The sequence below is a fragment of the Dermacentor variabilis genome, chromosome 7 (genome assembly GCF_050947875.1).
Source record: "Dermacentor variabilis isolate Ectoservices chromosome 7, ASM5094787v1, whole genome shotgun sequence".
Classification (NCBI taxonomy): domain Eukaryota; kingdom Metazoa; phylum Arthropoda; class Arachnida; order Ixodida; family Ixodidae; genus Dermacentor; species Dermacentor variabilis.
The window spans coordinates 125,242,340-125,268,486 of NC_134574.1; the positions used below are offsets into that span (position 1 = coordinate 125,242,340).

The following is a 26,147-nucleotide window of genomic DNA, read 5'->3' on the forward strand; positions in this document are numbered from 1 at the left end:
ATAACATGGACTCCCATATTTAATATGTCACATTAAACATCAAGGTGCTCAAATATACAGAATGCCGTTGCCCGATTCATTTTTTTTTAATTTTGCGACACACCTATTCGCTTACGTAAGAGAAAGGTATTTGAAAGAATGGTCAGCATATGGCTGGAGTGAAACAAGACTAATAATGCTTGGACGGCCACCACCGTGGGACAGTTTAATATTCAAATATGCCTATTTTAAGCAACACGCATAGGACAACGGCTTTGCACATTGCAGATAAAGTCGATGTGAATGGGACAATAGGGAAAAAGAGCACTCTTATAAGAAAAAGAGCAAAACAAAAAAAAACGAAGCATGGAAGTGTATTTTTTGGTCGCGCTCCCTCACTCAAGCAGTTGTCCTTGAGCTTACCTTCACCACAGTTTTTTTTGACGCCACACAACAGCCACTAATGCCTCCAGGCTAAATTACTCAACCCTTAGCCCCACAGACCGGAACCCTTCACCCTACACATTTTTTCGCTTGTGCTCCTCGCATGCATTGCTGTCCAGCTGCGGCACGTGAACAAGAGTGTCGTGAATGGCCTCCAGGACCACTTCACTACGTTGTTTTGGAAGCCTCGATTCGGTCTCTGATAGCTTTGAGTCGTGCGAACCTTTGGACGCCGCATGTGCCGTCGAAGTCATCCATCTCAACGTTGTACGCTGCAATGCCGGAGTAGTTCTTGGGCAGTATGTCAAGTCTTGACTGAGCCTGCATGGAAGGGCACGTGGTTGAAATTATTGGGAGAGAAATATGCCTATTTGACGAATTCTCGCTGAATAATCAATACTAGCTGTGCACACGGCCGGCACCTAACGCGCTCCTACTCTGATCGCAACGGTTCGGAGCGTGGTCTAGGCTAGTGCCAGAGAAGGCATGAAAAAGGTACAAGCTTAAGCAGCTTATCATTGCAATATATGAGACCAGAAGAAGAAACGCGTTGGCACTTTCCAGATTTCAACAAATATGCCAGATGATCTAATGGGGCACTTGCCGTGGTAGGTAACATGAGAGGAACTGAAGTTGGAGTAACCACGTGACCCGAAATTGTGTCAGGTCTCAGAGATGGGCTAGTAGGTTTGCATCCATCATGAGTAAAGCAGCGCAGAAGGGATGACAAATATGGTAGTAGTCTGTCAGTGGCTTTTCGCGCGACTTTTCACATTATAGACCTGAACTTGATTTGGGTAGCAGTCTCCTGCCTAAGGAGAAAGCTAGTGCCTCTGAACGTTCTGAGACAAATATTGGGTGCTCGGATAGAACCAGCAGAATGCATTCCGAACGCTCAAATTCATCCAGTGAAATGTAACGCGCTCGAGGAGCGCGCTATTGGGGCTCGAAATAGACGAACGAAATCGACGTTTTTCATGTGCCAGTTAACTGACATACATGCTCGTGCTGGTTGGTTGTACACAAAGGGCGTTAGGTATTCTAAACTAATTCCGTTCCATTTCACAAATGTGCTTTCTACGATTGCTGACGCATTTTTCGGGCCGCACCCACATCACTTGTCTGTCAAACGGCATTTCGAAAACCAGGAATGCTCCCCACTTGATATGATTTCGACCCAGTAACCACACATAATTTGGATGAAGGAAAGATAACTAATTATTTGGGATTGTCCGTTTTTTTGGCCATTACATAACTGGGAACCCTCACCCTTCAAGCTGACGCGCACGCATTTAAAGATGAATCATCATGCAGTATGAAACTGAATTGCTTTCGTAATAGCTGGAGACTGCCCAGTTCCAAAAGAAATAGAACAAGGTTGCCCGCCAATTCATCTGCCACTGGCTGCTCGAATCTGCCGTGGAAAGTAGATTTCTTTGCGCGGAACATTTCTTTTGTACCAGTATGGTGGTTATCGAGGCCCTTCGGCCACATATGCGACATTGCTCTGCCAACACATCCTTACTGAGGATCTGTTTTAGTGGCATTTATCACCTCTTGTTCCATGCCGCCGCTATTTCCGACCCGACACCGCAAGCAAAACAAGGGGAAGCGGACCAATCGATGCCGCCGGCAGCACACCGCCTCATTCGGTTATCTGCTTTCACTACGCTAGTTTGACGCACAGAAACGCTCTTCAATTCTGTGCACTTCTCTCCTGTTGTCAGGCAAATATTTGAGCAAAACCAGTCAAAGCAGGAAATTCGAATAGCTGTGAATGCAAAAAATAATTATCTCCTATAACAAGGAGAGTTTTTGATTGGACTCTTCAAACAACACTGCGGGTCACCGCACGATGCTCGCATCGGCGGGCACGTAAATTGAACCTCAACAATTTAAGCGAATTGAAATAGATTTATGTTACAGGGCTTCAGGAGCAGAACAGCAGCGCGTAAACAGGCGAAGAAGGAAGCAGAGATTCTGCATGGTTTTCGTCTTCTTAAAGCTTGTTCAGCTACTTTATCATTCTTAATCTAAACTCTCAACACTTACGCTTTGATTAGCCATAAACATTCACATATCGTCCTGAAGTGTCACACTTGTGGCTTGGGCACGGCGCGATCCACAACTCTGAGGGGTGGAAGCAGCGTTGCGAATTTCACTACAAGGCACCAGGATGATTCGGCTGCTTGAATATTTTTGCTTCTGAGCACGAGGGTCACCGGTTCGATACCCTCAAGCGGCCGCGCAAGATTTAAGACGTGAGAGCTACGTTTGTGTGAAAGTTCCGCAGACTGTATGTTTTTTTTCTCCGAGTGGGCAGGATATGACGAGTTAACTACGATATGCCTGAAATCTAATCTTACATTGTCGTGACGTGTTGACATAAGGCTAGAAAATCGAGCCTAGAAATGTTAGAAAAGGACCTGTGATGTCTATGACACACAGCAATATGCGCCTTTCCTCAATATCAAGTTAGTATTGTTAATATAATTGTTGAGAAAAGGTTCCTATATATAGATGAGTGTGAAGCGGTAATGCGTAATAAGGCTTTGTAGTATAGCAGCTCCTTTTATTCAGGAATCACAGCAACAGCTTCTGCCACGTCTGTGTTTGCTGAGGGGCATTGCAGTCGATAAGGTTTTCCATTTTACCAAAACGATGAAAGGAATAAAAAATGCGAAATATTGACGTATAGTTTTTTAGTTACTGAGGCTCTAAGTTTATCATCCTTAGGACTTAAGCTTAATACCTCAAGCCTTAAAAGCTGGGGATTTAAAGCTAATGTCACGACCAACTACAATTTGCTAAGTAAGTACATGTGAAACGCAGAAATACCACACCAAACAAGAGCTGCTAAATTAAAGATAATGTATCCTACCGAGTCTATGAACAAAAATTTTGATTTAGTTCTGCACCATTTGTAAAAAACTGGTGCAACTAGGTAACTTTATTAAAAATTTACAAATGCGCAATACTACCAAACCAGCAACCTCAGTTATATAACTGAATCTGTTAGATATTCTTAAGCGAACATATTATGGTATATTAGTTTGTTCACAGATTAGTGGAAATTGATACACGACGCTTACACAAAGTTTTTCAATATATCCTGCTATGAAATAATTGGAATACTTGAAAGCAAAGTCTAATATATCTGTTTTCTCCGCTTTAAATGTCTCAATGACTGCACCTTACAAAATTCATAATTCAGATTTCTTTATTGCTTGGTGCGACGGTTTCAAACATGGCGTTCCGGTTTTCTCAAATTTTGTTATCTTTATCTGTGGTTAAATGGCAACTGCTGGGCGAGGTTAAAGATCTGGTTCCTGCTGCTGTTATATTGAAAATATTCCTTTAAATTCAGCGAACATCGTAGAACTCGGTTCAGTGGATGCCGAAAAGCACTATTTTTCCGTGACAACGCATTTAAATAGGTGTCCTTGCCCTAAAGCGCCTCAGAGGGGTCCTAAAGCTCCTTTCGGCCTTGGCTAAAAAATAAAGGCGGCCGATAGCGTTCGCGGCACCGAACATCTCAACCAAATTTGGTTGTCGTGCTCGGCCCACGGAGCTAGCAAGCGGAGCCCGCAGCTAACTTTTTCCGGATCGCTGTCTTTTCAACATAAGCCTTCTCTTCCCTTTTTTCGGGCTACCGCTTGTTACTCTAGGCTCACAGGCAATACAATGTTCAATAGAATCACAGGCAATGCAAAGATTCCCTTTGGTGGCTGCTATTGGCCAATGGATGACATCACTCACGAAGGGCGCTTGGATCAGTGCACTTCTTTGCAATTTTATTGCGTACATTTCTTGACGCAGTTTAAAAAAGAGGCGTAAGAGAAAAGGAATCAGTTTCGAATTTCGGTGGGAATTGCGTACTTCCGAAAGTTCGACTCCCGTACTATCGGTGACTATCATCTACTAAACATCGGTCGCGCCCGACTGCGTGTGAATGAAACTTCGGCCGCAATACTTATCAGTGACGTAGCCATCACGTCACGTTAATTTCTGTTGGGTATGAAACCTCAACTAGTCTCGAACCACGCGAAACATGGTGTCAGACCAGACGTGGGCTTGCCAGCGCGCTCTCACTCCTGGCCACTCCTGGCTAGACGTCTTGGCAGACTTCGCTTCTTGTCGGGCTGTTGCGGAAGTTGCGAAAAATTGGACGCCACTATTCACCTTTGGTTCAGCTGGCGCAGGACAAAGCTGGTCCGCACAACATGATTCGGCCAGGCTGGAGCACAGGAGCCCGCTGTTGAGCGCTGTCGTGCACAGAGTTAGCTATAACAGTTGCATGTAGTTGCGTCTGCAGCCTAGCATAAGTACCACGGCTGCCGCGTGGGGTCGCGATGAGTGCACTAGCTGACTCGGTGCGGCTGGTTGAGGACAACGGCGTGTTCTGATTGATATCTACGGGCGACGTGACTCGAGGCCCGAGCGCCAGCATTGATGAAAAGGCCGTCTGCATCTCAGATGGCACACCATGTGGGTGTTGCCATCATGGCCGAGGTTCCTTACGTTGGGAGTTCTTTCGACGCGACTCCGTAGTGCGGCATTCATTGCTAAGCCGATGTAAAGTCGCGAGCAAATGTTTGGGGTCCAAAGGTGCCGCGATTTTAGTGTGTGTATTTTGTTTTATTTTTTTGCCACCTGGGCATTCGGGCTGAACTCTAGAGCGCCCGCCTACGGGCACGTGTTTCACTAATACAATCTATTTAAAAAAATCCAGGCCACGGAGCTGTTTTAGAAGATCTTTAATTTTTTGCGGATACCGTTTCCTCCGAACTATTTCTCGTGACTGTACGCGATGGCGGCATACTCGCACGAGCGAACACGAAGATGAAATTTGTTCGACCATGGGAAATTATGTTAATAACTTATGTTATTGGTTTATGCTATTGATTTAGCTTATTGATCATATTACAGATAAGTGGGAAACGAAATCTGCTACTCATGTCACTCGGCGCGAGAACCGTCGCGGGTAGCTATTTCGTACCCAGCAGCACAGCAAAGGGACGACTCAAGCTGAACTCAACCGCAAGCTGAGGTATAGCCTCTGAGCTTGGCGCGTCGCAGGCGCCAACATGGGAAGTAGTGGCGTCTGTGCGAAAATCGAAAATCAAATTTGAAACTGCACGCCATGGGGACATTCAGTACGCGTGGCGTTGTGGGGACCACCACGCTTCGCCCTAGCCTTCCCAGTCGAAGTCATTTGAGAAAGAGCGGGAGCACCGCAAGGGAATCAAAGAAGATCTTTGATTGCCTACAACTCCGCTTTTGCCGAATGCAATGAAGTACTTTGCTGCTGCAAAAATACATCTTAAATCGTATCTTTTACCGTAAAACGTAATTCTCAACTTCGATAAAGAATGGTCCAGGACCCCTTTATTAGATTACTGTGATGAACACCAGTGTCTCGGAACGGAACGAAAAAAAAGAAGAAACAAAACGATTCTCTTGACCGGAACAAAAACGTAAGAGAAACGTCATGTACCATTTTGTTCCGGAGCGAGACAGAAATATTTTTATCGGTTTCCGGTTCACGGAGAAAGTCGGCAATCGGAAAAAGCCAAGGTTAATCAAAGTTAGCAATAGCGCGTATCTTAGGGAGGGATTGTGCGAGCAAGAGCAGGTCGAGCGCTCTATTCAGCTGACCCGCTCGGTGCACTACGAGATTGGCATCGCAACGAAACCCCATGCTTGCGCGCTGAAGAGCTTACGGTTTCGTTTTCTTCGTGTGCAACGCTTTGTTACGGAAGCTTTATGGTTTGTTTACGCTCGTAAAAGTACTTTTTATCGATACAGCGACTTTGCATTTTCGCAAGTACACTCGATGACGTGCAGCTTCTGAGGGGATGCTCAGTGCCGTGACTCAAGGCACTGATCATGATATCAGAATTCTTAATTCACTTATTGAGAAAGCTACGAGTGTGAGCCATAAAACATCTGCCCCTGTTCTTTAGTAGCCAATACAAGGTGCATGAAGGTAACTCCAAGTATGCCTGTTAGTTTACGCACTTTACACAATTTTTCCATATAGTCCGCGCACCTCTTCTGACATTTGTCCCATGGCGGCCGTAAATTTGAGGTGCCCCTGTCGTCAGTCAGCGATGCGCGCGGCCTCCTCGAAGGCTCATCGTCATGCAAGTCTTCACGGGTTTTTGCGAACTCACAACACCACCACCTCACGCTTCCGACAGTCAGACACCTTTCCCCATATATGGGCTGTATTCGCCTGCGGATTTCGATGGGCGTTCCTTCCTTCCTCCAAAAAAAAAATTAATCAAACATTGTTGCTCGTACGCCGCTGACGTGTGAAGCACAACCACGATCTTCAACAACTGGCAGCAGTGCCGCGCCGCAAAGCTGCCGGCCGATAAGGACGAGCGGGTACAAGAAAGGTCAACTGCTGAGAATGGATATGCCGACTACGCATTTAGACCTCGAATTTGGCTAAAAAAGAAGGGGGGGAAACTATATAAATCGCCCTATATGCAACATTGAGCATCCTTGCTTCGAAAATTTTTGCATGCGAACCAAAACCGTTATGAATCATTAGGGATATGTTTTTTTTTCGTTCATGAGTAGAACCGGAACGGTACATTCAGTTTCAGTGCAACGAAAGTGAAACCAGAACGAAAAGCTTTTCGTTGAGACACCCTGAGGAGCATTATCCCTAGCTAGACAGGACTGAAGCCGTAATGTGGAACACGACGTTAAAAGCTAACGTCGAAACTCTTGTCATTACAATCATTTCTTGACACGCCGCGGTTACTTGAGGACTGTGCCGGTTCTGGCCTTGAGCATGCTGTTGCGTGTTCCATCACCAGAAAAGTCGCGCGAATTCTTACTGGAATTTCTGAAAAAGTAAGTTTCAACGGGAAGTGCCTTTCTTGACTTCGATAAAAACTTATTGAGGACCCTTTTAAGCTTGAGGGATATTCGGTCATTGGTACAGTACCGAGCGTCATTAGACGACTACGTTGGTACAAGGGCATTCACCTTTTTCTTTATCTGCATGGCGTCGTCAAAAAATGCCAGCGTGTTTGGGGTAAAGACTAGTACTGTCGCATCCACTTTGCCAAAGTCGCCAGTCGCGCGTCGTGAACACTCTTTAGGTCCGCACGTGCATACCTGAAAATGCAAGCAAGACAAAATTATATCGACTGAAATACAGGCGACCTTCGAGTAATGGAAGAGTGAGCAATGCGACGGCATAGATCATGTCATTTGCTCTGAAGCAGTTTGTTGCCACCACCGGACGTGTTGCATTGCATAATACGGCCCCCAGTGTCGATGCTTGCGCTTCACGGTCAAATTCGGCCCGCTATTCTATTTACTCCCACAATAAACAGTAGGAGCCTATCGCCGGGGCGCATATGAGAAAAATTGACGCCGCATGGGAGCCATGAGGTTTTCAGAGTCCCGTGACCGCTCTCTGCTGCTTGCAGTATACGAGATCAGGCGGCGTGCTCGTAAGCACCGCCAGATCTCGGAGGTCGTGTTTAAACACAGCAGCTTTCTACAGCATCCACTTTTGCCGCTACATAGGACGAGTAGCGCTGCTAAGGGCCGGCACAGTATGCAGCCGAAGTGGTCGCGCGCTGGAGGGGCAACATGAATAAAGGAACTTACTTCCCTGCCACACATTCTCTCGGCACACAAAAGCGAATTTTGATGCGTCTGTTTTGTCGCGTCAACACTGGCGGCTGTTACTGCGTGATATTGCTGCGTGATGTTACCGCTTGAAATTCCAAGAATACTTGGGCTGAAAATACACCACGTTTAATGTACGAGAACATTTATTATGCCATTGATTTTACTTGTCACTCCTACGTACTTCTTGCTAAATATTCTCTACGTTATTGTAAAGTTGTTTCTTTTGTACCAATGGTATCAATGGTGTACTGAAAAGGAAAGATGCATGCATGAATTTTAGTTGCTTGATCCTCTTCGACCCCTGTTGCATTTATGTTGTCTCCGTCTTTCAATCCTTTTTTTATGCTATGCACATAAGGGCTCCGGAGTGCCTAAGTGAAATGCTCTCACTTTTTCACGAGTAAGCCTGCATCGCAATGATGGAAATGAGAAAAGTTTGAAGACGAACCATATCGTCAAGTGCTGTAGTGATTGCAAACTTTTCCTTTCCCTTCTTGAGTTTCTATCCTCCACATTAACGAAAAATCGTTGCAAACTGGTCCTTATTTCTCTGTGATGCATATACAGATGGTATATGACAATAGAATAAGTACATATAGCTGGTATAAGTATCAGGATGTTGCACTCACCGAAGCGTAGTCCAAGACGACACTTTTCATAGCGACGCCAACACTTTCATTCTTGGTCCAATAACCGCGTGCGAACAGACCCAACGAGAGCATCAGATAATGACCTCCCATGGTGAAGGATTCCAGGGAACTCAGAAGGCCCGCGACATCCGCCTGTAGGCACAGTGTGAAGATACAATCGCCGAGCGATGCACTCATTGAAGTATTGGTCTCATGCGAACTAATAATTTTGCACTCCTTTGGCCATCCTGCAATTTACAAAACGCACATCGAATTGGAGCTTTCTAGAAGGAATACTTCGGAGGCCTAAAAGACATAATTCCATTACATCAAATTGATACAATATATTATTATTAACAAAGCGGATTAGCGAACGATTTACAGTGCTGATTTGTCATAGCAATTTCAATGCTTAAACTGCGAAATCGCTGACAAAGACTCGTATGGAATTATTAAATTTTAGTTATTGAAATAGATGCTTATGCCATACAATATGTGCACACAACTGGCAGCGTTTATTTGCTTTCTGTTTCTTTTTCTTTAGTGGAGGTTCTGTTTTTATTAGTTCAAAGGACAAATATATGTGGTTCTTAAGATTACGTTCGTCTAATAGTCCAAATTGTAAGAGTCACAGAGGCCTTCGAGGTCAGCAAGGAAGAGACGGGGAGAGAAACACCACAAAAACATATATTGAAACAGAAGAACAGCGAGCTACTCGTACGTAAGTCGTTAGGCACAGAATCGCAATGCGACGCGTCCCTGCACAACGTTCATACGGCCACGGCGTTCTATGAAACTGACGTGATGACGTCACTCGATTAATTGTCCCAGCAGACACGGCCGGTAGGCATCTGCTGGGAGACGAGAGCGGAAAGACTGTCGCTTCCAGGTTACATTGGACGTTGTCGTGCGACCGGGTCTCCCAAATAGGTGGCATTTCGAACGTTGGCGTCCCACCAAGCCAAAGCGTCTTCGCTGCTCTTTTCAGCGGCATTTCTGCTAGGCGATTCCGCAAATCGACAACATGTTCATATTTGTTCCTTGTTATCCGGTCAAGTGCGTAACCTGTTCGTTAAATGCGTTAAACGTAGTGATAGAATGTCGGACATGGCGGCAATATAACAACTCGAAGGGAGAGAGTCCTAAGTTGATGTGGAGCATCCGGATATGCGAACAGGAGTTGAGTAAGATATATCTGTCAGGGTGCATTGGCTCCTATTGCCATATATTTCACAGAACATTGGTTTCTGCACCCCATTGAAACGATGTACGAGGCCATTGTACAGACTCTAAAAACAAAGAGAGTTCCGGAAACTCCCTTTGATGAGGTATCTTCTAGTCCCATATTTCATTCCCTTTTCGAGAGTAGATCGACTCCCTTTGAGAAAGAGTAGAATAACTCCCCCGACAGAGTTCTAAAACTCCACCGCAAGGGAGTGCTAATACTTTCCCCACAAGGGTAACAGCACTCACCCAGGCAAAGTTGTTCTACTGCTCCACACCAAGTGTTCCTACTCCCTATACAGAGTGCTTGCACTCCTCCAAGCAGAGGAATTGCACTCCTTTAGAACAGAGTGGTAGTATTCTTTCCAATATTGTGAAAGTCCTCCGATGTACAGCCATGGTTTGGTTAGAACGGATTCGCAGTATTTACATTTGGGGAATATTTCATTTCTTCATAAGCAGCTCGTTCACTTATGCTTGGTGAATCGGATGTAATCTGTAGTCGCCGAGTTACTCAGATGAAACATTTTTTTTTCTCGTTAAACGTCAAAATGTTTATTGCTCAATCACAAGACAAACTGAATAATAAGTTGAGGAACATAAGGCTACATAAAACCATATTATAGTAATGCCCATGAACTTTACAACACATCTTGTAATCATCAGTATATGATCTAAAGTTTCATCCGTATTAGTGTAGAAATAACCTTTATTTGCAATTCGCTCTATCTTTTCAATAATAAAGTATACAGTGGGAAGGTAAACATAAAACTCAGAAATATTTCCACTAAGATCGAGGAGAAATATGCGCTCAATTAGTGAACAGCGAGCGCATATCTAGCACAAAACGCACGCACGTATGTGGCGGAGGTTACCAGATGAGCTGGTAAAAATATAGCCGGAAACGTAGATAAATTGCGCAGGAAACGTTTTGGTGCCCCATTCTAAGACAGCAGCTTATTTGACAACGTCCTGTGCAACGTATGGATCTTCCTGACGGAAAGTACTGAGCATTTCAAAAATGTGTAGTTTATTCTCATGTGAGGTCGCCGGTCTACGTTTGGTTATAAATGTTTTACATCAAATTATTCATGTATGGCCTGCACAAATTATTCATGTATGGCCTGCACTCCATCGTTTCAACGCATGTCTTCTTGTGGTTCTGCGGCTATATCCCGCCCAGTCTCAAAGTAGTCCAGAGGCGTATCATATTTTCTATTCTGTTGGCGTCCTCACGAAAGTAGTGTCCTGGTGCTGTTGGATTGATCTGTTACACTTTCTCACAACTAAGTAAAATTAAATTTACAAAATTATCTAGTGTGTAGCAAATGAGTATAAGACTGCAAGGAGCATTGGTATTAAAAATATTGTGCATCAGATTTCTCCTCAACTATTGTAGCTGTTCATCTTGTATTACGGTATGAACGCTATACTTCTAAGCAGCAGCTTCCAGAATTACGTGATCAATGATTAAGACTAGTTGAACATGTAGTGTAAGTAAACTATAGCATGGCTTCAGATGTGAACCAAAAATCAGATGTGATAAATATGGTGCATCAAAGGCGACATAAGCATAAGCACAGGCAAGGCAGTGCACAAAAAATAAAAAAAGCAAAGCATAAATCGGGAAAGGCACCATCCCAATTTACATATCCCTTCCATGCACATGGATTTTGCATGCGGCTATGCATATAATTGCACAATGAAGCAACTCCTTGTAATCAAAACCTCTTTTCCTACTGAAGTGATTAAGCTATGCTAAAGTAAGAAGAATTATCGCGCTTCAAAGAGTCTTCGTCTTAAAAAAAGTACATGTATGTCTGGGAAGGCGAATACAGTGCCTCACCGTGCACTCTACCTTAAGTCCAGATATTTACTATGTTTAAAAATTATTTATGTTATTTTGTTCTATAAATGTTATCTCTGCAGAAGCCATTAAACTAGGGGATTTCGCTTGTATAACACTATATGGTCACATCGACGAAGTGAACAAGTGTTCCACGCAAATGCTCCCAGTTCTTTGCATTGAACACATCCCTGCTTCCACTATCATACTTCGGTCGCAAGTAGACTTGAGTCACCTTGCTCAAGATCTCTAATACCTGCCAAAAGCACGCATGACTATTTCACAGGAGAAACCATGATTTTACTTGTTAAATTAATTTTTCAATTCAAAGCGACTCTGTGGCTTCTACTTAAGATGTAAGGTACGCACCGGCGCCCACGCAGTTAAAGGCCTTGCTCCCGCTTCGGGAGCCGCCAGCAGTTCTAATGAACTGGTTTCGTGAGCATGCGCGTAAACAATAATTACTTCTCAAACCTGAGATACTCTGCCCCCATTGCTTCCATTTTCTGGGACCGAAGAGGAAGCCATACTTCTAAAATTAGGTGTAAAAATAGATGAAGGCGAAGATATTAAAATCTGTCGTCTTGATGTCAGCGTTTAAAATATAGAATGATAGTGATATGGCATTTGCACCCTTGCATCTACATACTGTTAAATTATGCCAGCAAGCAACCAAGCATGTGCTCTTGCTTTTTATGGTGAACACAGGCAACGTGGTCACTGGAAATATGTAATATGTCACTAAGAAAATCTGCAATGTTATTATACCATTATTTCTTTTTTATCGCACGGATATGTCGGTAGAGAGACAAGACAAAAAGCAATCACTTCTGACAAAACTAATCAGCTTTTTTTCGAACACATTTCTAACTCTTCAGTCACATATGCTCCCATGTGCTTGTCTCCAGAGAGCATTGCTGATCTTACTTTCCCATCAAATACATCGCAAAAAAATATTAAGTGAAGATGACTTCCTAGAGCGCGAGTTAATTTTCATCTTGGTGTGACATACTGTACGTTGAAAGTTTCGGTGACAATCAGTCAAACCTTGCGCCCATATTCTCATATTCGAGTTTTCTCGTCCAAATTGCATGGTGGCAATGTATTTTGATACTTTGGAATGCGCTGCTCTGCACCACGGGGAGTTGTGCTGGGCTGGCTCTTTGACATTCTTGTATCCTTGCTGCAGCCTTCTTGCGGTACATAAAGCGGAGGCCTGAAAATATCGTGTGCAGAGGTCAACACGAGGACAAGGTGTAAAAATCTTCAGGACTGTCAAGAAATAAGGTCACTGCACTATAAGAAAGTCGCAGATCTTAATTTTTGTACTGAAATGCATGCGAAACGTCTAAATGAGTGCAATGGTCAACTTCTAAGCTAACTTCAACTTTTAGATGCAAAGAAGAAAGAAATAACCAATTTTACAATACTACTACTAATAAATACAATATTGGTCATTGTCAGATGTCAAAAGTCTGATTAGTCCACACGTGTGCATTGTGCTCACGCACCATCTCTTGTGTCACTGCTCAAGACATAATTTGAGGATTGTATCTGCAAACATGATGCTCAGTACGGATGGAAATATGGTACTCTAGTTCAATGGATATTACTCGATGTGCCTATAAGAACGGGCAACGAGGCTTGTTATGGCAAGCTTACCCACATTTCACGAATAACAAAAATCGCTTCATGGCGGCCTGCATCTAAGCGTACTAAAAGGCATGAACACATATTCATGTATGAGGTGCGCAATGGAGATCATTTTTGACACTCAATTATTGCTCGTTTAATGGCCGACATGATAGTATCGACCTTTATATTTTAAGTGTTCTATTAATGACCGACGTGTTAAACATTCCGAAAACTCAAGTTCATGCAATCGTTACAAATGATATCGGCATGCGGAAGGTGTGCGAAAAAATGGTTCCAAAAGTGCACAAAGACGACCAATAGTCAGGCTGCGTTGAAACGTGCTAAGAAATCTCGACATGTGCAAACGTCATCGAAAATGTTTGGACATCATCATTAGAGCGGACGAGACATGGGTATTTGAATGGGACCTCAAGACCAAAAGTAAATCATCAGAGTGGCACACGCACTCGTCTCCTCGACAGAAGAAAGCCAGGATGAGCAAATCAAAGATCAAGATCATGCTCATCATTATTTTCTAGATCCGCGGACTGCTTCATCACGAGTGTGTGTAACCTGGAATCACTCTTAACGCCAAATTTTTATATGGAAGTCCTCAAGAGACATTTAACGCAGGGTTCAACGCATCCGGCCTGACATCGCAGACAACTGGAAGTTGTGTCACGATAATGCGCCGGCTCAGTGCCTTCATCGTCACCGACTACCTGGTTAAAGCAGGGGTGCTAAAGATCGCCTAGCCCCCGTAAAGATCTGACTTGGCTCCCCCCAACTTTTTCAGTTTCCACGCTTTAAACCACCCCTAAAATGGAAGCATTTTAGGACAGTGGTCGGGATCAAAGTAGCTTGCACCGCAGCATTGAAGGCCATTCTAGATTCTAGAGAAGGACTACCGCAACGTAATCTAGAGCTGGAAACCTCGCTGGAGCCGATGTATCGGCGAAAAAGGAGAGTATTTCGAAGATTTTTAAACGCTTGTAGCAATAAATTCAATAAATGATTTTTAATCGCCTTACAGCGATTACTTTCAGGAAAGACCTTGTAGACGCAGAAAGTGCTCGTAAGGTAGAATTCACTTACCGTGGAGGGTTTTATGTTATATCCAACGAATGACGAAAGGCTGTCTTGCTTTCGCTGCGACGTGAGACGGCTGACAGAAGGTCTTCCTTGGATGGCCTTCCTTGCACCTCGCTGTACGGATCACTTTTCTCAAGCGCTGTGCTGTTCCGCGATGTCGTGCGCGAACGCGGTGAGGCAACTCCGAGTGAAAAAAGAGATCGGTGGCTACGCTTCGCATTGCAATGTGGCTGCCTGTTCTCTTTCAAGCAAAACGCTGTTCTCCTTGCTCAGCTTGCCTGAGTAACACATCGCTATGTTCGGAGCCAGCCTCCTACAGTTGAAGCAGTAACTTGCGCTACGTTTTGTTCTCTATTGCCCCAACAGTAAAACGGGTATTCTACTCTCCTCAGAAGTGTGGAGTGAAAAGAACATTTCACTCTCTCCTTGCGTTTCGAGGGAAGAATTCATTTCACTCCACTCGACATTCTCAGACACTAAAACAATGCTTTCAAGAGGAAATCGGCCCCTTTACAGCTGCGATACCCTCCCTAGAATTCAAAGTCTATAGGTTGATATCAGTTTGTAGTTATCTGATTGATGAAAAGTAAGGAGTTTGTCTCTGCCATTAATTTTGAATTAAATATTCCGCTCCCAAAGCTCGAAATATCTCGAGGGAAGCTAACCCTAGGAAGCATTTCTAGTAGCGCCCCTGCCACTGCTTTTATTTCTATTGCCTGCAAGGTTACAGCATCAGTGCATTGCTTAGCAAATCGACCGCAGTGAGAACATGCTTTTTCTCACTCTAGGAACATGGCACACACATCTGCTCTTGACGGTTGTGTATGAATCGGTCGTTTTAGTAGGGAGACTAAGAATGTGGACTTGGTGCTCTCAATCAGTGCCCATCATTTGGTCATGGAGGTAGTGACGATGCCCTGGTGGTCGCTATGGTAAACATTGATCGGCTCTGGCAGAACCTCACAAATATTCTTTGCCAGAGTGAGAACTATGCACGACCATTGGTGTGTGGTTGGAGTTGCACAACTTCTGTGGCAGTCCAAGCCAAAGCGTTCGAACGCAAACTGTGGAAGCCACTTCTTTTCCGGCCTCGAGTTATCGATGTTATAGTCGCCGACGACGATAATCGGAGAGGTGTTATCTTTGCTGACGCAAGCAATGTGCGACGACATGAATCTCTCGATGTGTCATTCGCGTGCACCCGGCGATATATATATACAAAAAGTATGCCACGACTCCGTCCGTTGTCCGCACGGCGCACACATAGGCCCATTCGGTGACACTATCCTGCGGTGGTTCTTAAAGGCTGTAATGTCGCACACCCAAATTGTCTGTCCAGAAAGTACCTTTTGAATTTAGGGTTCGCTCATTTGAAGTTGCGCAATGTATCCGCGGGTTACCCACGTCTTTCTGATGCAATCACCGCCTCAGGGCGTTGGGAGTCTTGCCTGACTTGCCACATGCGCTTTGGGTTTTTTGCACGCTTTTCATAGGTGGTATTTGCCGCTAATCGCCGCCGATCACATTCTTGTTTTTGTTGTCGTCGTCGCTCTTCGTAGGCACGCTGTTCCTCGGGAACGCGCACTATACGCGGCCTCGCCATGGCAACGAGAGAAGACACGCCAAATTGAAAACGAAGAACGACAGCCTGTCTTTGTGGTTTGGATCATGTACCCGCGTGGTGAGACCGGCCACCGGAGCCAAGTAGATACGACGCGCATGGCGGTGCCGCCGACTCAGCAGATCGGAAGGAAGCGAGGTGCGCATGAGCTTAGAGCGATGGCCAAGAGACGGCGGTGTGAGCATAGGTGAGGCCGCCCGCGTGGGATAGCGGTAAGTGTTTGATAAGCATGTATTATCTACCTGAGAATCTAGAGACCATGAAAATGACGCCTATTGTTAACTAATTTACTCAACATTCATATGCAAGTGTTGAGCCATATATTGCTTTGCGTGGAATGAAGCGGTTTATCTTCAATTTTGAGACCAGAATTCTTGCTCACACACATGAAAATTTCACGAAAGGCTCTCACTCTCAGCTTCATTGTAAAAGTGTTTTAGGGACACTTAAGAGGCCTGAAAGCAGCGGCGTGGATTAGAGATGTGACCGGGACAGGAAATGCTATTCCAGTGAACAATCTGAGGAAACAAGGAACGAAATTGGGCAGTGCACCTAGTGCATGTGACCGTTAACCAACGGTGTGTTAAAGATTTAGAACAGGTACCAAGGAAAGGGAAGTGTAGTGGGCGATAGCTACAATTAGGTACTGTGATCCAATGAGGAAATAAATTCACAAGTATAAAATTGTGTCAAGTGGCAGATGACGGAGATAAAAAAGGACATTGCGAGGAGATGGCTTCATCTCGTAGGAAATCTAAGTGTGGCGATAATGAACACGATGATGTCGATGATGTTAACGAATCGAGACGCCCTGCAGCAATTCAACACCAACCTTTGCTCGCACTTATGCGTGCATATTATTCCACGCTATAGCCAGAGCCATTTCATACTTTTGTACTGGCTATACAAATTCTCCACCACGCTATAGCAGAGCTTCACACGCAGCCAACAATGACCGCTGAGTGACGTCACCTGTTCGGAGGTGGAACTGAGCGAGCGGTATACAGGCACGGACCGGTTCGTTCTTGCGCTTTTTCTCTCACATTTTACCATGTGCAAAGGAGCTCGAATGGCTCTTAGGAGCTTGAAGAACGTTGCTGAAGATCTGTTATATACAGCAGTGTCGTTCCGCGGAAGGATGAGATGGGTAAAATGGTCGGGGAAAAATCAGCCGCAATGTTTGCACGGCAGCCGCATCGGAGCGGGGGACATCTATGTCGTTGTATTGTGAGAACAAAGTCAGATGACTTGCATGCCTATAACTTCGCCCCAGCGACATGGCTGCTGGCACAATACAGCTGTTGCAGTAAGGCGAATGTCGCTCTATTGTAACCTCCCCTAAATCCATCTCCCAAACAAACAAGCACCCAAACAAGCACTCGATACTAGCGACCGTGGCCTCCTCATCTGCAGTGGCGCCCCTAGAGGCAGCTTCTGTGCCTGTCCGCGACCAGTAGAAAAGTATCGTCGCTGCAATAGCAGCGACGACACTTTGGCTGGTTTTTGTAAAGCGTACGCAGACTCACCAGCGTGACCATGCCGCCCTTACTGATGACTGCATTGTCGGGGTTAGGCGCGATGGTGAAGAGCTGGTCTTGGTAGGGTGACCTCTCGCTGTGAACTTGGATGATAAGCATCGTGATTTCTGGGAAATCGCTGTTGGAAAAGAACAATTATAACTGTATTTTTCTTGCGTGCATTTACGAGTGCATTCTGTACGTCTTTCGACTGTTTGGTGCTGTCCAATCACGTAGCAAACGCCAACCATTGTGCCAATTGGGCAATATAAAAAAAACATCGTTATAAAGAAAGTAGAATGAAGTCAGAAGTCAAATTCGATACCCCTGTACTTAGAAAAGCAGCGCTTGTTCAAGGCTAAATTCACGGATAGAGACAAAGCTGGTTTTATTGCTTTTCAACAATGGTGAGGCGTTCTTTAGCAGCAACCTGCATGGATTTTCAGTTTTCCAAGTCTTGCGGATTTCCGCGTAAATGACTCGCTCACGTAATTGCTGTGTTACGTTAACTCGGACCCAAGAACACCATTTTACTGTAACCGTAGTTAGGACATATAAAGAAATTGCGTCGGGTGTATTTAATCAAGCTTGCGTGCGTCCGGTTAACTCGGCAGGTTTCCGCGAGAACTCGGCTGGACTCCCCGCAAATGACGTGCAGACGCTTGCACTGAGTGCACACTTTAGAAGTATCAAACTGGCACTTGTACTAAAGGAACATCAATACAGTTAGAGAAATACCGAATCAACCCAGAATGATAGAGTGCTATTTTTGTGCAGTCTATTGATTATTTTAGACTCGTCAGTCTAATAAGAAAGAAAGAAGGCACAATTGTTTTCGAATTTCGCGAGGAATTAGGTAAGTGTCCCGTGGTAGATTTCAAAGTATACGTTCGTGGATTTCGGCATTTGTGGCTCAATAATAGCATTTCAAGCTCGACAGGGTAGTCGATCGTTTGCCATTTCGAAATGCCGTGAGGTCCCTTTTACCCATAAAGCATTTAACTATGCCCCAGCAGAAGATGTCAATGTCAGTGAGCCACTGGGAGACGTTCAAAACGTATTCACTACCTTTCTTTTATTTTTTCTGGCCTATCAAGCCTCCTTTGGTGGTAAAGCTGGCTTTTCTTCTGGCATTGTAGAAATGGTATATAGTAAGAGCGCTGAAATTGTTTTTATCTTCAGTGCCCTTTGAAACCCCTAAATCGTACTCCCATAGCATTAACAGTTGGGCGAGCTGGCACGTATATAGTGACTAAAACTGCGATTGTCTGTGCCCTTACTTACCTTGCGTGTAGTTTTGTCGCGGAGTTCATACCAACGTGTATTTAATGTTGCTTTATTTTAGAGCGGGAGATTTCTTTCCATAAAATTACCTGCGAGAAATACCGCAACGTTCTACTCCTAGAGCGGCTTTGCTCGATATATGCGGAAGTTACCTATAGTAAAAGTCGAAATACACAGTAGATTGATTTGCGAATATTCTTTTTAGTCATATTTCTAACTATATTTACTTTACCTCACTTATCGCAATTCACAAACTGGGGCCGGTGAGTTAGCAGATCATGTCTTCTAAGAAACAATCCTCACGTTGACAATGTTTCCCCAGTTTGGCGAAAAGCTACGTGATGAGCAATTAAGATGCGATACCAGGAGAGCGTTGCGGTGGGTGCTTTTGCGCTACCGCTGAGTTCTGGGAGGACCGAGCTTGTGCCTTAAGATATACTATGAAAGCTAGAGCCTTTGGACTATTCTGTTATAGATGTTCGCTCCCCAGCGTCCAACCATCGCTCGCAGAAGCGGAGAAAAAAAAATCCGGCCACGTCCGTGTTCCACGTTTGGATCATTCCACACTACACAACGGTGCCGCAATAACATTTGACCTGGGCTGCCTAGCAGTGCACGCTCTGCTTATGTCCAACACGACTCAATTTTACTTTATCTTTGATGGCGCGTATCTAGAAACTAATTGAAGCTTCATGTCACCCAAAGGTATAAGGTCGCCGGTAAATCCCCGCCCCACATATTTTGTTGCGTTGTTACGCTGGTGCTAAACTAGAAGATGTTGCTTGTCTCTCACATTCGCATAGAATGAAATTAGGTTCTACGCGCCAAAAACACAATTTGATAATGAGGGACGCCATAGTGGGAGTCTTCGGTTTAATTTTGACCATCGGAAGATCTTTGAAGCACCCCCAACGTATATGACACGAGCGTTCTTGCATTACACCCCCATCGAAATGCGACCGCCGCGTCCGGAATTCGATCCCGCGACCTCGTGCTTAGCAGCGCGGCACCGTAGTCGCTAAGCAACAGCGGCGGCTTGCTTCCCTTCTACGCCAGCCGCACGTCAACGAGGGCGAAATGAACGAACGCGCGCGTACTTAGCGCACGTTACTGAAGCCCAGGTGCTTAAAATAGGTCCGAGTATACCACTACGGCATTCATCATAATGATGTCGTCCTTCCCGCAGGTAATAGCAAGAATTTTCTTTTTAGAAACAATTTTATTACTCTTTAGGTTTTAATGGAAGTAATGTGTGCCTGTTGATTAACAAAGCCTAAGGCTTAGGAGTAGTCTAACAAATTTCTGCTGATGGCCCCTGCGAGCCGACTTTATACTTTTGGCAAAAAAGGGAACATGTTACTATGCTGAATCCAGAGCTGTATTGTCTAGATAAGACATAGTCCGGTGATTTTCAACAAGTTGTGACTGTGCTGTCACGCATACAGAGTCTTGCCTTTTACAGTGATCATCTTACGCGTGGTTGTCAGCGTCTGTAATTGACCTGTCGGCGTATCATGCACCTATTGCATATACGTATTTTTAATATATCAGCAAACTTTGGTGGTGAAAGGGCTTTGTTTGACGAGATCGAGCGGGTCACGGGAATGCAGCGGTGCATTCTAGAATGAAAGTGAGCATGGGTGAATATTTGAGATTGCACTTTTCTACGCTATAAACAGCGCAGGAAGTTGACGCGTGAGGTCTGATTTAGACGTCTGACACCTGTGCTTGCTGCCATCCTCGCGCTATGAGTGTTGCTTACGTGTGAAGTTCGTTCAGTAAAGACACACATCCTAAACTAGCGCTTTCGGCTGTGTCTGGATCTTCACCTTCACTAACCCCCCCCCCCCCCCTGTTTTTGTGCATCCATGTATAGATAACCACAAGACATTTATCCTATTTCTATATTTTGTTGGTTTACGATTTCATTTTCGCCCTTGCAAGGTTCTGCTCTTGCAGTTCAAGTTCCTCGAAATGATATATCAAGTGGACCCATATTCCAAATAAGACCTTGCTTAGATAGACGATGCTTGTGCTGTCGTTAACTTCGTGTCTGGCCCTGTCGTCGGGCTGTCTCCACGAACACAAGGTAGCCATAAGGGAAGAAAACAACATTCCAAAAGAACCGGCATCACCCCTCCTCTTATTCCTAGCCTCCCCTCCTCTAGTCCCATCACTACGGCCCACGTGGACACGGATGGTCAACAAAGCTCATTCCAGAGATGCATTGGCCAATGTCAATGAGAAATCGACTAATCGAAACACTGGCTCGAACGAGACCCATCTCTTGTTTGATCCATGCTGATCATTTTTGTCTCCGTCTAGCTCTGAAGCTCTTTCTTGCTTGGTAAACACGTATTCACACAAGCTCACACTGGATTACTAAAGGGAATGTACAGCACTTACGTGGTAGCTGACTGTGCTGCATTCACCAGGGAGGGTCCATCACTAGCGTTAAAAATTCCTAAGGCGCAATGATGCTCTTCCGTGCTTCCTTGGAACACTTCCCCGATGAGCTGCAAAGTACCCTGTGTGTTAGTTGGGATTTCTATAACGTCAAGCACGCGCGCACCTCCAAAAGCCCATGTCCTATTGCAACCCATTGTAGAAAAATAATAAGTGCACTCAAATCTTTTTCTTGGAACACGGACGCGATTACGTAGTACATTATTGCCGTATGTATCACCATCGTCACCTGACAGTCTTTATGCCCACTGAAAGACTATGGCCTTTCCCAGTGATCTAGAATTACCGCTTTCTTGCGCTAGCTGACTCCAGCTTGCGCCTGCGAATTTCCTAATTTCATCATCCACCCTCTTTTCTGCCGTCCTCAAGTGTTACTCCCTTCCCTTAGTACCCATTATGTAACTCTAATGGCCGGCTGGTCATCTGCTCAACGCATTACTTGCATGCGCAGCTACATTTTTTTTCTCATAATGGCAACTATAATATTGGCTATCCACCGTTAGCTCTCTCATACACACCTCTCTCTTCCTGTCTCTTAATGTTGCGCCTAACATTTATCGTTCCATCGCACTTTGCGCGGTTTTAACTTCTTGCGAGCTTCTTTGTTGGCCATGTAGTTGTGGCACCATATGTTAGCATTGGCAGAATCCAGTGATTGTGCACTTTTCTTTTTATCGACAGTGGTAAGCTCCATATTATGGTTTGGTGATACATGCCGTATGCAATACAACCGATTTTTATTGTCCACTAAATTTTCTTCGAATAATCAGGGACCCAATGCCTAATTGACTATGATAAATGTATACCTGCACAGTCTACGGGCAAACTGGCGATAATAAATTGTTGTTCCTATACCAGGCTATTAAGCATAACCTTTTCTTATGCATAATATAATTCAAACCTACTCTTACACATTCTTGGTTAAGGCCCTCAGTCATTGTTTCCAATTTATTGCCATTGTTGATGAACGGAGCAACACTATCTGCAAACAAGATTTTGAGATATTCGCTGCGGAATCTCAGTACTAAGCCTTCCTAGTCAAATAGCTCTATTACTTCTGAGCATGCAGTGAATTACTATTCACTGCATGCAGAGATTGTGTGTCCTTGCCTGAGCTCTTTACAGAAACGTAACTCACCTCTTCTATGGAGCAAAAAAGAAGCTGTGGAATCCGGGAGTATCCTTTGAGATATAATGCATAGCTGGCGTACTGCTGGATTACGCAGTGCCTTCATGAATGTCCTAATCTCTACTTAATCAAACGCCCTTCAATAATCTATGAAAGTCATTGAGAAAGGTTGATTGCACTCCACACATTTTTCAATTGCATCTTTAGTCACGTGGACCTAAGGTATTTCAGAATATTCGTTCCTAAAGCCAGCCTGTTCTCTCCCTCGACCCCATTCAAATGTTGCCTAAGATTCAAGTGTTGCCTAAGAATTAACCGCGTGGTTTTGGGCGCCTTCTTTTGCATTACCGGCCCCCTTTCAGTCAATCTTTTTTTGTTGTTTGTTAGGCGGTATGCGCGCGCGTTATGGATCCAGGAAGCGATGGTGAAACATGCTTACTATATGAAGCAAAAGAAAGTGGTATGCCGTGTACCTCCACTAATACCACTGAAAATGCAACACGATAAGCGCCAAGCGCCACTTGGAGTATTTTTAAATGAATGTTCTTTACATATCTTTGCGCTTAGGCGATGGCTTTACACCCTAGTTTTATTGGTATGTGTTTGTTAAGTGCTACTATTACGTACGTTATATATTTACCCTTCAATTTCATGTAAAGAATTACGCGCTCAGCATATTGAAGGAAGAGTTCATAAAGTTGTGTTAATTGTGGCTGCTCATTGTTTCAAAGTATACTATCTATTCAAACTGGATGCTTTTCACTCGTAAAAAATCGAACGCGTGAAACACGGGTAAGTAATTGCATCAGCAGATCTATAGAAGTACATTAAAATTTGTTTTATCTTTCTCTCTTTTTTATATATCTGGCGAAACCACAGCTACATTGAGGCCAGGATTTCTCAAACACTCAAGAAATAACCAAGAACGTGCCATGGGCTTCTGATTGCGACCAGATCAAAACTCGCACCAATTATAGCGTGGCTCCTGCGAGTTGAGTTCAGTGACAAGGAATCCTGCACGTGACCTGAATAATGGAGACGTTGGTAATAAGGTTAAGACACTGGTGACTCATGCATCTGTCAGTCTGGTGCAGTGGTTGATAGCGGATACAAATGAAAAAAATATATGTAGCCGAAAGCTGGATCCACAGCATACATTCATTGGTATTTCACTTAACGACTTTTAGCATCTGACAAGGAAAAATGAGGTTACACCTCGGCCGCACCTTCTATCAGAATTAGCTGCAGCATTGTGGCCTCTTCCCTAGTCTTGTCTGAAGCTTTCGACAAGACGATCATAATGCGACATTGACGACTGAATCAACTCGTGCATCGGCGGTACCTTGGCATCACCACGCCTCCATTTCAAGACGTCTCGAAGAGCCCTTGTGTTAAGCCATTCATAAAAAATCCCGCACGGTATTTTGCACGCGTTTTCAATTAGTTGGATATAAAAGATGGCATGGTTGGATATTTATTACGATTTGCATAATTTAGGTCATATAGCATGTGTACGAAGATATTAACTACCTGAGAAAGCAAAACAAACCAAATCAAGTATGTAGTGCCAGTAATAGTAATAATAATGACAGAAAATAAGGCTGTAAATTGTCGTAAGGGAGCGCATTACTTGTGTCACCGAACACAATGAAACCATCGAATGAGCCGTATGATTTTGATGTCAGGTGTTACAAGAAATTCTCACCTTCGTCCAGCCTTAAATATATGGTCCAGCATTGCTTTAATCACGACGCCACAATTAACGCTTAAGAGATCTCTGTTTCTAGACTCATCACGTTAGCCTTTCTTAGATTACGCTAAATATTCAAATGTTTTAATGTCAAGGCACCACAACTACCTGAACGCTACAGCACTTCGTCCCTGAAGAAACGTTTAAAGGTAGTTTTTCTGTAGAGCTAGTATAGACAACTCAAATTTCTTACATGGTTGCTGCAACGAATTGCCACCTATTGTCCTTCTAAAACTTTTTGAATGTCATCACGGCGCACCTTGTTTTCTTGTCATCTGAATACCTTATATTACACTGTTTTGTACGCTTGCATTAATTCACTCCTTCTGTGTCCCAAATTTCGGCCGCCGAATGTAAATTTAATAAGTAAATATATAAAGCAATTTTCAAATTTTAACGCTAAGAAATGAACAGTGCATGGCACGTCAATTTGCTAATGCATTTTTTTTTAAAGCGGAAACCCATCCTAATGAAAACTCCAGGACACTTATAGACAACACCGAAGCGAACTTGTATTTAACTGCAAATGCTGCTCGTTTTGGCAAAGACCGGTGCCACGAGAGCCTTTCTTCTTTTTTAAACCAGTTTTCACACAAATGATCCAGTTCAGAATGCTCCGGACCGGTTCAAATCGTTATAATTTTCACCCTGGAGCTAAATCTGAACAGAAGAGAAAATCTTCAAACCAAGCCTGAAAGAAACCTAAAAAAATTTGCTTAAACACCCTGGCTAAAACCATTGCGGAGCACTTTTCATTTATGCGTACCTCCGAGTGCTTCTTCGAACGTTGAACTCAATGCATGTGGTTTAGGACACATCGGCAGGCGAGCCTAATGCACAATGCTCACATGCAAAAACTAAGTTCGGACAATTAAGGAGCCCCGGGTAGTGAATACCCAACTGGAGTCCTTATAGCTACGCCCTCCCTTATCGTGCTTTTACAATTTGATATGTTAAGGTTGTAGGGCACATTATAAGGTTTAATTTTTTCTCAAAATTTATTTCTTTCCCATTTTATGTATGCCCAAACGTATGTAGGCCATCCAAGGTAGCAAAGAATTGTCTTTTTATCATCATTACTTTGCGAGTTACAATGAGTTTTCCAACCCATACCATCGTATTGCGAAGCTGCAATTCAGTACTATTTCTTTGATACAAATAATGTTCAAAATAGTTTTATCACATCATATTGTCACCGAGCAGTTACACAAACAAGAGGAAACTCTAGAGCATCTCATGGGGGATCCTATTATGAAGCTGGTGAACTTTTGGCCTCTCTGTAACTCTGACATATTTCACACGGTTTGAAGATTTATTTACGTTTTTTCTCAAAACATTTTTCTCCAACTCATGTTACGCAAATCTTGATAGTTTTCTCCTGAATAAAATTTTTCATATGAGTTCCGCACACTCATTTTCACATGCAGATGTGTACCATGAACTAGAACAAAAGAAAATGATGCATCATTTTTGCTTATAAATTTCAGCTGGCAAATAAACTTGCACCCGATTGGCGGTCTTTTCATTCCTTTGTTTTTCGAAGATTACATTCCTAATAATTATCCCTTTGCATTGTTCCTAGTTCAATGGCCAGGTCTCCCACGTAGCTAAATAAATGCTGCAGCATTACTGAATTCAGAAGTACATTAGTTACTTATCACGGCTGGTGCCTGATGCACTTTTACCATATTGTATGACACAAATTGCCTTCCTGAAAATAAAATTAACCATTTTCTGCAGTTTTGTTAGCTTAAAAAGCTGAATGCGACATGCGTATCAAGGAAAAAAAGTTTTTTAAATCCTGTCTTTTATGAGTGGCCTGCCACCAAATAGTAATCCACTCAAGGAATGCATGGGTATGTCGCTGGT

At 43.9% G+C, this 26,147-nt stretch overlaps 2 protein-coding genes across 2 annotated transcripts in view; both read right to left on the reverse strand.

Annotated features, from left to right (window-relative positions):
* Nucleotides 1-32: 32 nt before the first annotated feature.
* Nucleotides 33-21,439, reverse strand: LOC142587113 (uncharacterized). Its single transcript, XM_075698002.1, has 5 exons — nt 21,340-21,439; nt 17,659-17,788; nt 8,715-8,867; nt 7,429-7,560; nt 33-744 (listed from the first exon to the last, which is right to left on the reverse strand). Exons 2-5 carry the CDS (start codon nt 17,767-17,769, stop codon nt 592-594), a joined length of 549 nt encoding a protein of 182 aa, XP_075554117.1. The 5' UTR covers nt 17,770-17,788; nt 21,340-21,439; the 3' UTR covers nt 33-591.
* Nucleotides 21,440-25,695: 4,256 nt separating this feature from the next.
* LOC142588835 (uncharacterized) overlaps nt 25,696-26,147 on the reverse strand; it is a 54,120-nt gene continuing 53,668 nt past the window's right edge. Inside the window, exon 9 of the mRNA XM_075700655.1 lies at nt 25,696-25,719. Coding sequence (XP_075556770.1) covers nt 25,696-25,719 — 24 coding nt within the window. The remainder of the gene's footprint in view (nt 25,720-26,147) is intronic.